The 14,316-nt window shown below is 53.7% G+C and overlaps 1 protein-coding gene and 1 long non-coding RNA gene across 3 annotated transcripts; one reads left to right on the top strand and one right to left on the bottom strand.

Annotated features, from left to right (window-relative positions):
* Positions 1–2,289: 2,289 nt before the first annotated feature.
* On the bottom strand, positions 2,290–12,335 carry LOC132521992 (uncharacterized). Its single transcript, XR_009541007.1, has 3 exons — positions 11,003–12,335; positions 10,375–10,474; positions 2,290–5,436 (listed from the first exon to the last, which is right to left on the bottom strand). It is a non-coding gene; the product is annotated as an uncharacterized LOC132521992 (long non-coding RNA).
* On the top strand, positions 5,783–12,906 carry PIF1 (PIF1 5'-to-3' DNA helicase). 2 transcript variants are annotated; one of them, XM_060151717.1, is made up of 11 exons: positions 5,783–6,417; positions 7,276–7,618; positions 7,737–7,890; positions 7,982–8,096; positions 8,172–8,278; positions 9,496–9,635; positions 10,004–10,110; positions 10,812–10,899; positions 11,056–11,201; positions 11,820–12,011; positions 12,222–12,906. In XM_060151717.1, exons 1-11 carry the CDS (start codon positions 5,812–5,814, stop codon positions 12,279–12,281), a joined length of 2,058 nt encoding a protein of 685 aa, XP_060007700.1. In that variant the 5' UTR covers positions 5,783–5,811; the 3' UTR covers positions 12,282–12,906. The 2 variants fall into 2 exon arrangements, with proteins under 2 accessions (XP_060007700.1, XP_060007689.1); XM_060151706.1 differs by having other exon boundaries at positions 11,820–12,906.
* The last annotated feature ends 1,410 nt before the right edge of the window (positions 12,907–14,316 follow it).

Here is a 14,316-nt window from a genome sequence, read left to right as displayed (position 1 = left end):
TCGTGCGCCACAACTACTGAGCCTGCGCTCTAGAGCCCTTACGCCTAGAGCCGGTGCTCCGCGACAAGAGAAGCCACCCAATGAGAAGCCCACGCACTGCAATGAAGAGTAGTCCCCCCCCCCCCGCCCTCACAGCAACTACAAAGAAAGCCCATGCGCAGCAACAAAGACCCAACACAGCCAAAATTAAGTAAATTAATTAATTAATTTAAAAAAAACATGCCATTTAGGCATCTGTATGGAGATATCATCAGGACAATGGCAATACAGTCGAGTTCAGGGGCAATACAGTCGAGTTCAGGGGAGAAGGACAGGCTGGGGTTATAATATTGAGAATCAGCATGTAGCTGATAATTAAGCCATGAAATTGGAAAAGATAGGAAAAAAGAAAGAAAGTCCTCCCACACTGAGAGGTCTGGTTGAGGGAAAGGGATTAGCAAAGGAGACAGACATGAAGCAGCCAATATGTAGGAAAAACGAGGGGAGCATGTTGTGGAAGTTAAGAGAGTATTTCAATGAGGTATAATCAGCTGCACCAGATCAGAGGCTCAATAAAATGAGTGTCAGCTGCCCAAAGAAGAAGCTACACGAGGTGAAGTGCTCTGGAAGCTGGAAGCCCGCGAAACACCCTTTCAGCTCCTCTGCCAGACTGTTGTAAGCTGAGGGCTGTAAAGGTGGAGAGGGCAAAAGCACAGCGAGAAAGGACCGCAGGGGGAGAGGAAGGAAGGGGCTGGCTCTTTCAAGTATCAAATGAGAAAACGCCAAGAGTGCAATTAGTAAACCACCTAGTCCTGTGTTGATGTCGTCGTTATTATTAGTGAGCCGGGGATTGGACTGAGACCGCCAGTGGGAGAAAGCAGGTAAGACGTATAGAAAGAGTTCTGGAGGAGGAAATTTCATAGCGAAGAAAACCCGTTCCTCCTGACAGCTTGCGTTAAAACCAGGTTTTGGATTAGGCGAGGAGATCGGGAGCAGTGTTGCGCTTCACTCGGAATTGACCCCTCGCGGCAGCAGCGAGCAAAAGCCCCGCGGATGCGAAGAGGGCCCAAAGCCCAGAGGGAGGAAGTCCGGCCCCAGATGTGAGGAAGTCCAGCCCCAGATGTGAGGAAGTCCGGCCCCAGATTTGAGGAGTCCCTCTGCCTCCGCCCCCCTCCTCCATCGGCCAATCAAGATCCAGCTGACGGCCGGTGGCGCAGGGGCGGGGAGGAGGGCGGAGTCTGAGGACCGTTAATCTATAGCTAGGCGGTATCTAGCTTTCCTCCGACTTCTTTCGCTCCAAAGACTCACTGTTAACCTGGTGGGCAGAAAACCACTTTGGAAAAAGCTCTTGCAGCTTCATATAAAACTAAATTATAAACTCCACGACCAGCAATTTCTCACCTAGGAACTTATTCAAGAGAAATTAAAGCATAAATCCCAGATCTCCATCAATAGGAAAATGGGTAAACTGTAGTATATCCATACAATGCAGTATTACTCAGCATTAAAAAGGAACCAACTGGGACGTCCCTGGTGGCTCAGTGGTTAAGAATCCGCCTGCCAATGCAGGGGACACAGGTTTGAGCTCTGGTCCGGGAAGATCCCACATGCCACGGAGCAACTGAGCCCATGTGCCACAACTACTGAGCCTACGCTCTAGAGCCCGCGAGCCACAACTACTGAAGTCCACATGCCTAGAGCCTGAGCTCTGCAACAAGAGAAACCACCGCAATGAGAAGCCCGAGCACCGCAATGAAGAGTATCCCCTGCTCGCTGCTCCTAGAGAAAGCCCACGGGCAGCAACGAAGACCCAACAACGAAGACCCAATGTAGCCAAAAATAAATAAATAAGTTTATTTAAGAAAAAAAAAAAAGGTAAGCATAGGGACTTCCCTAGTGGTCTAGTGGTTAAGACTGCACTCCCAATGCAGGGGGCCAGGGTTGACCCCTGGTCGGGGAACTACAACCCGCCTGCTGCAACTAAGACCCGGTGCAGCCAAATAAATAAATAAATTCTTTTTTTTTAAAGGTAAGCATAAACTCTAGTTAATTCTATGCATGTTGAAGTGTTCAGACGTGAAATGAACTGTTGTCTGCAACTTTGAAATGAATAACAAAAAAATGGATTGACGCTCGGTGCTTTGTGACCACCTAGAGGGGTGGGATAGGGAGGGTGGGAGGGAGACGCAAGAGGGAGGAGATATGGAGATATATGTATATGTATAGCTGATTCGCTTTGTTATAAAACAGAAACTAACACACATTGTAAAGCAATTATACTCCAATAAAGATGTTTTAAAAAATGGATTGATGAATGGGGAGATGGATAGATGGTTAGATGTGTTAAAACAAATACAGCAAAATATTAATTGTAGAATCTTGGTGGTAGGTATATGGTGTTCACTGTGAAAGTCTTTCTATCTTTCTGTATATGTTGGAATATTTTCAGAATAAAATGTTTGGGGTACCAGGGGCTGAGAGGAGAGAGGAATGGGGAGTTGTCTAATGGTTGTCTAACCATTGTCTAATGGGTACAAAGTTTCTGTTTCGGAATAATGAAACTTTTCTAGAAATAGAGGTGATGGTTATACAACATTTGAATGTACTTAATGGCAATGAATTGTACACGTAAAAATAGTCAACGTGGTAAATTTTACGTTTTGTATATTTTACAATTTAAAGAACCTTGGGGGCTTCCCTGGTGGCGCAGTGGTTGAGGGTCCGCCTGCCGATGCAGGGGACGCGGGTTCGTGCCCCGGTCCGGGAGGATCCCACATGCCGCGGAGCGGCTGGGCCCGTGAGCCATGGCCGCTGAGCCTGCGCGTCTGGAGCCTGTGCTCCGCAACGGGAGAGGTCACAACAGTGAGAGGCCCGCGTACCGGGGAAAAAAAAAAAACTTGAGGGAATTCCCTGGCGGTCCAGGGGTTAGGACTCGGGGTTTTCACTGCGGGGGGCGGGTTTCGATCCCTGGTCGGGAGCTAATATCCCGCAAGCCGAGTGGCGAGGCCAAAAAAAAAAAAAAAAAATTGAAAGCCAAAAGAAAGAAAATGTTAGGGGAAAATTCATGTGGAAGCCTCCATGCTTTCTCTAGAACTGGTCTGGGGTACTACACAGAGAGAAGGGAGAAGGTAGCCGACAGTGTGAGTGTGCTAGGCCCACTGAGCAGAGGGTAGTGGAAAGAGAGAACACAGGCTTTGGAAATAAACAGACATGGGTTCATAATCCCAGCTTTCGCTTTCTAGCTTATGATTGTATTTGTTTCTTATTGCTATAGCTGCTGTAACAAATTATCACATATTTAGTGGCTTAAAACAACACAAATTTATTATCTTACAGTTCTGGAGGCCTAAAATGTGTCTCACTAGACTAAAATCAAGAGCTGTGTTCCTTCTGGAGAATCTAGAGGGGGATACCCACTTCCTCACCTTTTCCAGCTTCTAGAAACCTCCTGTATTCTATGGCTTGTCTCATGGCCCTTTCTTCCCTTTTCTAGGCCAGCAGTAACATCTTCAAATCAATCTTTCTCTCTCTGTCTCTCCCTCTTACACACACACACACACACACACACACACACACACACACACACTTCTGCTTCCTCCTCATCTCATCTCCTTCTCTGACTCTCTAGCCTCCCTTATAAGAATCCTAGTTGGGCCTACCCAGACAACCCAGGGTAATCTCCCCATCTCAAGATCCTTAATTTATCACATCTGCAAAGTCCCTTTTGCCATGTAAGGTAACATATTCACAAAAGGAATCTGGGGATTAGGATGCAGACATCTTTGCAGTTTGCGGGGCGGGGGGTCATTATTCTGCCTACCACAGTGACATTAAAAATTTTCCTGTGCCACTAGTACTCATATGTCAAGACAACACTTAAGAGGAAAAATATTTCTCATGATTTTTTCCTAACAGTCCTATTGAGATATAATTCACATACCATACAATTTAAAGCAAATAATTTAATGCTTTTTAGTATAGTCACAGAGTTGTGCAATCATCACATCTTCATCTTTCTCCATTTTTAAATATGAGGAAACAAAGGCTTGAGACATTAAGGAAACTTGCTTAGAGTAACATCTGACTGGCAGGCCTGGGGCAATGCACTGGCTGTCGAGCTGAGATTCCAGTCCAGGGCTGGACTCCCTTCACCAAGTTAGACCAGTCACCTGGGAGCAGTGTAGTGTAGCAGTTAAACTAGCAGGCTTAGACTTGGGTTCAAGGCTTTGTTTTGCTATCTACAAGCTATGTGACATCTGGTAAAACTTCTTGGAGCCTTGGTTTCCTCATTTGAAAAATGGGGGCAATTCAATAAATGAGCAGGCTGACTCACCTGTAAGATGCCTTCTAGCTATGTCATTCCAAGATTTAATGAGGGAGGAAAAAGATAATTAAAAATGAATTCCCTAAGCATTCAGTTCAATGAGAGGGATGCGAATTCCCGAAGACAGCGGCCCACACACTTCCCTTGTACACAGGTCTCAAGAGTTCCTCACTGACGGGTCTCAGACACATGGGAAAGACAAATGCCTAAAATGATGGTTACAGAGACAGATAAGCGTGTAAAGAGCTGTTGGGGGCGGGGTGGGCAGCGACAGCAGTAGGCCATGGGGGTGTGTGTGTGTGTGTGCGCGCGCGCGCGCGCGCGAGGGTTTCGGGGGGTCTGCCCAGAAATGGGCAAAGGTCCAGTGAGTGTAAACAGAGATGAGAGGGATCAGAGGCAGCTCTTCCGCAAGGCCAAGTTCAGCCTTAGTGCGAAGGCTAGAGAGGAGGGAGTGTGCGTTGGAGGTATGGTTCTGAAAGTAAACCTTCAAAGACGCGATTGGTGACACAATACCACGCGCTGCCCCGCTGCAGTCCCCGCCCCCTCCCACCACACCCACTAGTCCGCGCGACTTGGTATGCTCCGCCACCACAATAAGCCTCCTTCCTCCGGCGTGCTATTGGTACAGCCCAAGCCCCGCGAGTTGAAACCCAAAGAAAGACACTCCCGTTGTCACGCCCGGTGTCTCTGATTGGCTGGAAAATTTAAAGATCCGGCCGGTGATAGGGTGATTCTCTACACCCAGTATTTGAAAGTTTCTAGTGTCCCTACTTTTGACTGCATGCCGACCTTGTTCAGCTGGTTCGCCCGAGTGCTGGCGCAAGTGAGTGTTCACCCGATCCTAGAGGTGGGAGGCAGAGCACCTGCCTCTTCAAGGGGTTCCTGCCGGGAGGGTGCGTACGAGTGGGTCAGACGGAGGGTAAACGGAAAGCCGGACGCCAGGGTCCCTCCGCGATTTCCCTAGCCAAATATTTTCTACCCCATCCCACCTTGGAGATGGGAAGCGCCGGGGCTTCAGAATCACACAAGCCCTGACTCCCACCAGCCGTTGTGGCCTCTCTCAGCCTGTTTTCCACTTCTGTACACGGGGAATAGTGAGACCTGCTTGGCTGCATATAAACCAGTGAACGTACCTGGAAGACAGAAGGCACTGATTACATGTCAGTCCCCTGCTTACCTCCACACGTCCCCTGCTTCCTGGGGGGGGGGGGAGACTCAGGATTCTCGTGCCCGCCCTGGGTCTCTTGGAAGCAGGCTTCTTTTCTGCTCAGGGGATCCCTTCTGTGGCCCTTGTCGGACAGCCGAGGTTCCGCAACCCTGGGTGTACTTGACGCTGCCCATCCGCCGCTCTGGAAATTATTGTGTAGGAGAGTAATTTCTAAGAGAATTTCCGGTTCGCCCCAGGACCCTTTTACCTTCTCCGTGAACTCTTTGTGTTACCAGTGACAGCCCCGGGACCCTTTGTGGCCATGACCCGGCTCTCCGTCCTGACCTCTATACCACCTGTCATGACCCCTGCGCTCCGGTCTTTTTGCAGACCTGCAGAGTTGGCGGCGATGCTGTCGGGCACCCAGGCAGTGGCAGCGGAATGCGCGGACGCGGAGCTGCGGTGCCGTGTTGCTGTGGAGGAGTTGAGCCCGGGCGGGCAGCCGCGAAGGCGCCAGGCCCTGCGCACCGCGGAGCTGAGACTGGGTCGTAACGAGCGCCGCGAGTTGATGCTGAGGCTGCAGGCGCCCGGGCCCGCGGGGCGGCCGCGGTGCTTTCCCCTGCGCGCCGCGCGCCTCTTCACGCGCTTCGCCGCGTCCGGGCGCAGCACTCTGCGGCTTCCCGCCGACGGCGCTCCCCGGACCGGCGCGGTGCAGCTGCTGCTCTCCGACTGCCCCCCTGACCGCCTGCGCCGCTTCCTGCGCACTCTGCGCCTCAAGCTGGCCGCGGCCCCGGGTCCCAGGCCGGCCTCCGCCCGCACGCAGCTGCTTGGCCCGCGGCCCCGCGACTTCGTCACCATCAGCCCGGTGCAGCCCGAGGAGCTGCGGCGCGCGGCGGCCACCTGGGTCACGGACTCCACGCCGGTGAAGCAGCCCACGGAGCCCCGGTCCGGGGCCAAGCCCAGCACCGTGAGGACAGGAAAGGGGGGACGCCTTGGGGAGTGGGTGTGCCACTGAGACGGAAGAGACCGAGAAAGCCCAAGTGTGGGGGGAAGATGGTGGAGGTATTCGTGATGGCTACTGGTTATCTCAGACGAGATGCTCATCAGACTTATGAGAATGACAGGAATATGGGAATTGTGCATGTTTCTCATGGTGCAATCCCTGAGACTGAGTAAGGAGACTAGGAAAAGGGGGCCAAGGTCACATTAAAAGAGAAAGCAGAGAAGGTGCTTCAGAAGAAAAGTGGGAACTTGGTCGCCCTGGAGGAGGAGAGGAGGTTTTGGAGAGAACGAAGCGGTCAGCTGTGTAGGGGCAGCCAACAGGTCCAATCAGATAGGGGGACAAAGTCTGGTGGGTCTGACAGTGTTCGGGAACTGGAACAAATGGATCACAGACCACAGAGGTTTGAGACAAGCTGGTGAGAAGAAGGAGATGCGGCAAGAAGGTGCCCTGGCTAGGCAGGGTTTTGCTTGGGTGTTTTGAGGCAAGAGAGACACATCTGTGACAGGAAGGGTAGTGAGAAGGAAGGATGGGTAAGAGAACCAGGAGAGTTAGGGAACCCGGGGGAGAAAGCTGAAGGAGAATCTGGACCTGCACACTGGGGTCTTCAGGGCACCAGGAGTCAGTGGAGATCCAGCCTCGGTCCCTTCCTCAAGGAGAGACCTGGACCCCTGTGGTTACTGGCAAGATCTCCAGGTGAACCGAGGCTGCCCAAGGGCTCCAAGGAGAGAAGCCAGCAGAGACACAAAGGGCTACCAGGCCAAGAAGGGAGGGGGCAATGCCTAGGGAATGTGGGGAGGCCCTGAGACAGCCCTATCCCCCCAGGAAGTCCCAAGGTGGCCCCTGCCTGTGAAGAAGCTGAGCTTGCCCCCCACCAAACCAGAGCTTTCCAGGGAACAGGCTGCTGTGCTGAGGGTTGTCCTGAAAGGCCAGAGCATTTTCTTCACTGGGAGTGCAGGTAGTGGGGGGCAGAGTGGGTGTGGGGAGAACAGTGGTGTGTTAGGATGGAGGAGAAGTGGCCCTGACTTTGCCTTCTGCCCAGGGACGGGGAAGTCTTATCTGCTGAAGCGTATCCTGGGCTCACTGCCTCCCACAGGCACTGTGGCCACTGCCAGCACTGGGGTGGCAGCCTGCCACATCGGGGGTACTACCCTCCATGCCTTTGCAGGTAAGTGAGAGCCTCTGGGACTTAAGCTGGGAGCAAGCCAGGCAGGTGGGAAGAGAAGGGAGGTCAGGGTTGAGACAGGGCTGGGATCTCAGCCCAGGCTGAATAGTGTCACTCACAGGCATTGGCTCGGGTCAGGCTCCCCTGGCCCAGTGTGTGGCCCTGGCCCAGCGGCCAGGTGTGCGGCAGGGCTGGCTGAACTGCCAGCGGCTAGTCATTGATGAGATCTCCATGGTGGAAGCGGACCTATTTGATAAGCTGGAGGCCGTGGCCAGGTCAGTATGGGCAGTGAGGACTGGGTTCTGGTGGTCTTCCGTGTGGAACTCGCTCACCCCAGCGCCTAAAGCACCACATGCTCCTCTCCAGAGCTGTCCGGCAGCAGAACAAGCCATTTGGAGGGATCCAGCTCATCATCTGTGGGGACTTCCTGCAGCTGCCGCCTGTAACCAAGGGATCCCAGCCCCCGCAGTTCTGCTTCCAGGTAGCACTCACCCTCTGGCCCTAACCCCCATAGGGGTCTGCTCTGCTCCCTGACGCCCCATCTTGCCCCCACCAGGCCAAGAGCTGGAGGAGATGTGTCCCAGTGACCCTGGAGCTGACTGAGGTGTGGAGGCAGACAGACAAGACCTTCATCTCTCTGCTGCAAGCTGTGCGGCTGGGCAGGTGGGCCCTGGTGAATAGAGAAGGGGCCATGGGATGCGGATCCAAGCGTGGGTCAGAGAGGAGCACAGGAACCCAGAGAAGGGAGAGAAATGCTTCATGGCCCCATTGGGGATGGTCACTCTGTGAGCACTGGGGCCCAGCCTCCCCCAGGGTTGGGTCCCTATCATCCAGCACAGGGCCTGGCACAGTGTACATCTCAGGGAATTATGGGCAGATGGAGACACAAGAGTTATTCAGAGATGTTAACACTCCCATTTTACAGATGCAGAAACTGGGGTTCAAAGAGGTGAAGTGACTTGTCCAAAGTCATGGCTAGTAAGTGGCTGAGCTAGGATTTGAACTCAGGTCTGACTCTAAAACCCAAGTTCCTTCTACTCTTTGAGCCTGTGCGGCCACTTGGTGGGGGAGAGGAGGTTGCAGACATGATCCCACCCCAGCTAGGACAAAAGGTTGAAATGCTACAGGTACTCTAACTTGGGAGTGGAAAGGAGGCCAGGAGGGCAGAAGATATGGACCGCAGCTGGGTCTTGGGACCCAGGTCAGATTGGGATGGGATGAAGGAAGCACGTGGTGGTGGTGAGGGGCTTTCTATGCCTGGGGACAGGAGGCAGGTAGGAAGGTGCACAGCATACACCAGCAAGTGTGGGGGACAAGAGAAAGGCTGAGTGGCAGAGCAGTGAGAGGTGTTCCCAACTTCTTCCCCCTCCTCTCACTTGAGTTGCTGCAGCACCCAGGCTTCCCTGGAGGAAGGCTTGAAGTGGGGAAAATAGAAACACAGGCTAGATTTTTTTTTTCCCCTCAGGCAGCAGGCAAGGGGCTAGAAAATTGTAGCTTGGAGGCCAATCTGATTATAGGGTACCAGTATTACAGGGTATCAACATCAGAGCCTCACCTCAGTCTCTAAATCTCTGGCCTATGCTCACTCCTCATATCTAACTTCCTCAGGAGAGCGGCTAGCTCCAACCTGGGGGCAGACACAGGGAAGGGTGCCTGCCCATGATCACAGCCAAGCACCACCCCCGTGCTCATTCTCCATGTCTGGGGTCCAAGTGAGGAAGGAACAAGTTGGCCAGCTTGGGGAACCAGCAAATGTTGCCCTGGTGCCCCATCCAGTCCCCAAGCCTGGTCCACGGCCCGCTGCATGGGCCGTATCACCCACGTGCCCCGCCTTCCCTGGTGTTCAGGTAGGCTCCGCCCTGATAGCCTGGCCTCTGCAGGTGCTCAGACGAGGTCACCCGCCAGCTCCGGGCCACAGCTGCCCACAGGGTGGGGCGAGATGGGATTGTGGCCACGAGGCTCTGCACCCACCAGGATGATGTGGCCCTTACCAACGAGAGGCAGCTGCAGAAACTACCAGGTGAGCAGGGAGCTGGGGCTGGGCCAGACCAGCTGGGAGAGGCCATCAGGCAGGCGTGGCCCCCCCAGGCAGCCTGGGCCCTTGGTGTCATTTAGATATCTCGGTCCCAGCCCCTGTGACCATAAAGTCCCTTACATTTGCAGATGTAATTGTGTCTTTGAGAGATGTGACCTTTCCTGAGTCAAAGTCATTCAGCCAGTAAACACTAAAAATGAGACTTGGACCCAGGCCTCTGATTCCAAAGCCCCAGCTAGGTTTGAGCTGTGCTCACTACCTCTCTCCATGCCCTGGTCTAATATGTGTTTTTTTCGGAAATTGAGCCACAAGTCAGTGACTTGTAATCTGTTTGCCCAACTCTCTTTTCCCAGGTGAGGTACACAGCTTTGAGGCCATGGACAGTGACCCTGAGCAAGCCCGGACCCTGGATGCCCAATGTCCCGTTAGCCAGCTCCTTCAGCTAAAGCTGGGGGCTCAGGTGAGTGGGAAGCAGGGCCTAGACCCTGTGAGCATCGGCCTCCCTGATCCTAGCCCCTCTGCACGGGCTGTTCCACAGCCAGAGGGCCCAGATGTGACCATAGCAAACTTCTTCCCTCCTGTTCCCAGTCACCTTCCTGCTTTCCATTTTCCACTGCCCTCCTCTTCCTCCACCTGAAGCTCCAGGCAGTGTTGCTTTAGACAAATCCTTTTCCTTTGCTGAAGCTGGGTTTCCCCATCTCTAAATTCAGAGTAAAATACCTACCGCACTCAGTTGTCTTCTGTAGTGTAGCCTCTACTGTGAGCATCCTCCTTCCTTCCACAATGGTGAGGGTGGGATCCTTTTCTCAGGTTCCAAAGGGCACCTAGGGGGAAATGCAGGCACAGTGGTTGGAAGAGGGCTATCCCTCAAGATTGAGGTCCATACACATTCCCTCTAATAGACATGGTCATTGGGCCCTGTCACCTTATTGTTCTTTACCCCCTCCTTCTGAGGCAAACTGAGCAAATGTCATTCCCCTTTGGCACAAGGGGAAACTGAGACCTAAGGAAATAAAGCAGTGTGTCGCAGGGGCCCCAGCAGACTCAGTGCCCCTCCATGACAGACCCCAGCCTCAGAGATCTGCCAAAGCGACCCCTGGAGCTGAGGCCAGGCGTAGGGATGCCCTGCTGTCCATGCCTCCAGTTTTCCTTCTCTCGCAGGTGATGCTGGTGAAGAACTTGGCAGTGTCTCGGGGCCTGGTAAATGGTGCCCGAGGGGTAGTAGTTGGGTTTGAAGCCGAGGGGAGAGGTAAGTGATAGGGGAGCAGTCCTACTGCTCAGGTTTGCAGCAGGGCCCTGGGGTTCATGTGCAGAGGAAAAGGCTAGCATGGAAAGGTGAGGCCTGTCCTCACCTTGGAGCCCTGGAGCGGGACTGAAAGGTGGGACTTCTCCACGCCTCCCTCAGGGCTGCCCCAGGTACGGTTCCTGTGTGGAGTCACCGAGGTCATCCGTGCAGACCGCTGGATGGTGCAGGCCACTGGGGGCCGGCTTCTCAGCCGGCAGCAGCTGCCCCTCCAGCTGGCCTGGGCCATATCCATCCACAAGAGCCAGGTGAGTGTGGGGACGGGGGCAGGATAGGCCTGGGGCATGTTGAAGGGCGGGGGGGTCTTCGAGGCTTTGTGAGGGTTGAACTTGCCCTGGATGGAAAGTTCCAGACCAGCTGTAGAATAAACCTTTCTTTAGTGCATTTCCCATCCCACTTCCTCTCTCTTTCCTAGACACATACACTTCCCCTCTGTCATCTCGGGCCCTGCCATTTTCTGAGCCACTATTGGATATGTTAATTTTAACATATTACGACAACTGTAGGAGATATAGTTGTAATAATTGTTCTTGTTTTACAGAAGAGGAAACCAAGGCTCAGGGAGGTTAGGTAACTTGTCCAAGGTCACACAGCTAGTGCCCTGCAGAGCCAAGATTCATTTCTATGCCTGTCTGACCCAGACCTGCTCTTTCCTTTCACCCTTATCCCTCTACTCGTATCTTGGATCTGTATTTCCTGGACACCCCCCTACTCAGACACCCATCATCCTGTCTCTCTGACTCAGAATCTCTGGACTGGGCAAGGAGATCAGGGGCAGTAGCTGGGCTGGTGGAGGTGGGGTCAGGTTCCTTGGCACAAGTGAATTCAGGCTGAGCTGGCTCCAGCCCTGTCCCTCCATCCCCCAGGGCATGTCCCTGGATTGCGTGGAGATCTCTCTGGGCCGTGTGTTTGCCAGCGGCCAGGCCTATGTGGCCCTTTCCCGGGCCCGCAGCCTGCAGGGCCTATGTGTGTTGGACTTTGACCCCATGGTGATTCGCTGCGACCCCCGTGTGCTGAGCTTCTATGCTACCCTGCGGCAGGACAGGGGCCTCAGCCTGGTAAGAGGGAGTCACCCAATGGTGGGCCATGTGGCCGTGGGCAGCCTGGGAGCTAGGACAGAGGGAAGGCCAAAGTACCATGGGGAGGGGGTGGCAGAGCCTCCTCTGGCTCCGTTGGCAGCAGGGCCGAGAGGGAGGAGATGCTGGCCCCCAGGCTACGACCCGGGGGTGGCACAAGCCCATGACTGGGTTTCTCTGGCTCTGATATAGGAGTCCCCAGATGACGATGAGGCAGCCTCAGACCAGGAGAACGTGGACCCGAACCTTTGATCTGCAAAGAGAGGACAAAGAGTGGTCTCCCCCTCTTCCTGCTCCCTGGTGGGCCAGGCCCCAGGGGATACCTGGGGGAGGGTAGTGAATGTCCCTTTCTCCCTTTATCAGGGGCTCTCAGTCTCCTGGCAGGGCTCAGGAGAGAGTGCTTCCCATCCATTTGCCAGCTGTGCCTCAGTTTTTCCCCTTGCCCGGGGTGAGCTGCTTCCGGGGTCAGGAGTCGGCAATGGGCCTGCAGCGGTAGCTGGTGTTATAGGACAGAGCTCTCTGCGAGGGGCTGGCCACAGGGCCACACGGTTGTGAATGCCGCTCTCTTTAGGCTGCAGAGAGGAGAGGTGGCAGGTCCTCCAGGAGCAGGAACAGGCTGTAGGGGTCCTGGCAGGGGACTCAGGTCCCAAGCAGAGAAGGGAACCTTGCTGTGGGGGGGGGATCTTCACAGCTAGACCCAGCCCAGCACAAGCCAGGGCAAACACCCTCCTGAGCCTAACCTGAGAACATGCACTGCAAACTGTGTGTCTATATCTTATGCTGCTCTTTTGGTGAAGAAGTCGTGTGTAGGAGTATTGAAATGGATGTTCTCAGACTGTATTTATTTTGGACAAATAAACCTGTGAACTGTGTGAGGACTGTGAGTTGAGTCTTATGGTCCCTTTAAGAACCCCTACCTGGGGCACTGGCTGACCCTTTCCGGGGTGCTACCCCTACCCCACCCCGCATACCTGGTCACACAGAGGTGTCTGTTAACGCCTTGATGGCTGAGCTCAGAGCACCCTTATATGAGCCTTTGTTAGTATCACTGGTTATTTGGCAAAGCTGAGTTACCTGAGGTTGGTGACTCATAGCGAATTGCCGTCACCCAGCAGTCTGACGAGGACACACTAGAGAATTCACACGATGGGAAATGGGCCTGTCACAATGTCCAAATGCCGGGGGCCTCGGTTGAAACTTTCTCACTTTGTGCCTTACTGGGGCTCCAGCTTGGATGTTCTGATCATCATAGCTTCAGCTGATATGTAAATTGCTCAGGGGCCCTCATAGGCTGGCAAAGACTATTAAGGTTCACTGCTTATGAGTGAAAAGGTTATCAGTTCTGGCTGATAAATACAGGTTATAGTGGAAGCGTGCAGTGGCAGCTCTAGAGAGCAACGGTTAGTTAAATGTAAAATTGCCAATGGTGGGAGAGCTTAAGAAGGCGGAAACCATGCTGGTTGCTAGGGGATGTGAAATCTCGGGTGCTTGAAGGTGTTTGTCTTTGTCTCCCAAAAGCCAGCAGAGGCTCCAGCACACAAAGATTGGGTGCTCAGGGAGTGTCTGCTTAAATGGGGGCTCAGTGCCATGGTGTTTCAGAGGGGCTACAGGGCCTCAGACATTCACGGTGGGCTTCGTGGAGGAGGCACAGCCTGTGGAGAATTTGACTGATGGTTATAGATTGGGGAGAGACCTGGCTTTCCATCCTGGTTTTACCACTCACCAGCTGTGCAACTTTAGGCATGTTACACAACCACTCTGAGAGGGTGTCCTTACCTATAAAGTGCAGGTGGTAACTGACATCCACATAGGTTTGTTGGGAGAAAGGCCAGCCACATGGCAGGAGGTCAATCAGTAGCTGTTATTAACATTTATGGGACTTCCCTGGTGGCGCAGTGGTTTAGAATCCGCCTGCCAATGCAGGGGACACGGGTTCGAGCCCTGGTCCAGGAAGATCCCACATGCCGCGGAGCAACTAAGTCCGTGCGCCACGACTACTGAGCCCACGTGCCGCAACTACTGAAGCCTGCGCGCCTAGAGCCTGTGCTCTACAACAAGAGAAGCCACTGCAATGAGAACCCCGCGCACCACAACGAAGAGTAGCCCCCGCTCGCCGCAACTAGAGAAAGCCCACGTGCAGCAACGAAGACCCAACGCAGCCAAAATAAATAAATGAAATTTATGATGACTAATGGTTATCATCACCGTGGTGTCCGTAGAGCACAGTCCTGCCTGTTCCTACACTGGCTCCTTTGGCAAACAAGATGTGGGGCCTTAAAGGGGTGCC

This window comes from Lagenorhynchus albirostris, chromosome 1, assembly GCF_949774975.1.
Source record: "Lagenorhynchus albirostris chromosome 1, mLagAlb1.1, whole genome shotgun sequence".
NCBI classification, from domain to species: Eukaryota; Metazoa; Chordata; class Mammalia; order Artiodactyla; family Delphinidae; genus Lagenorhynchus; species Lagenorhynchus albirostris.
Note: the sequence above shows the minus strand (reverse complement) of the source record. Positions and strands in the feature narration are given on the sequence as shown.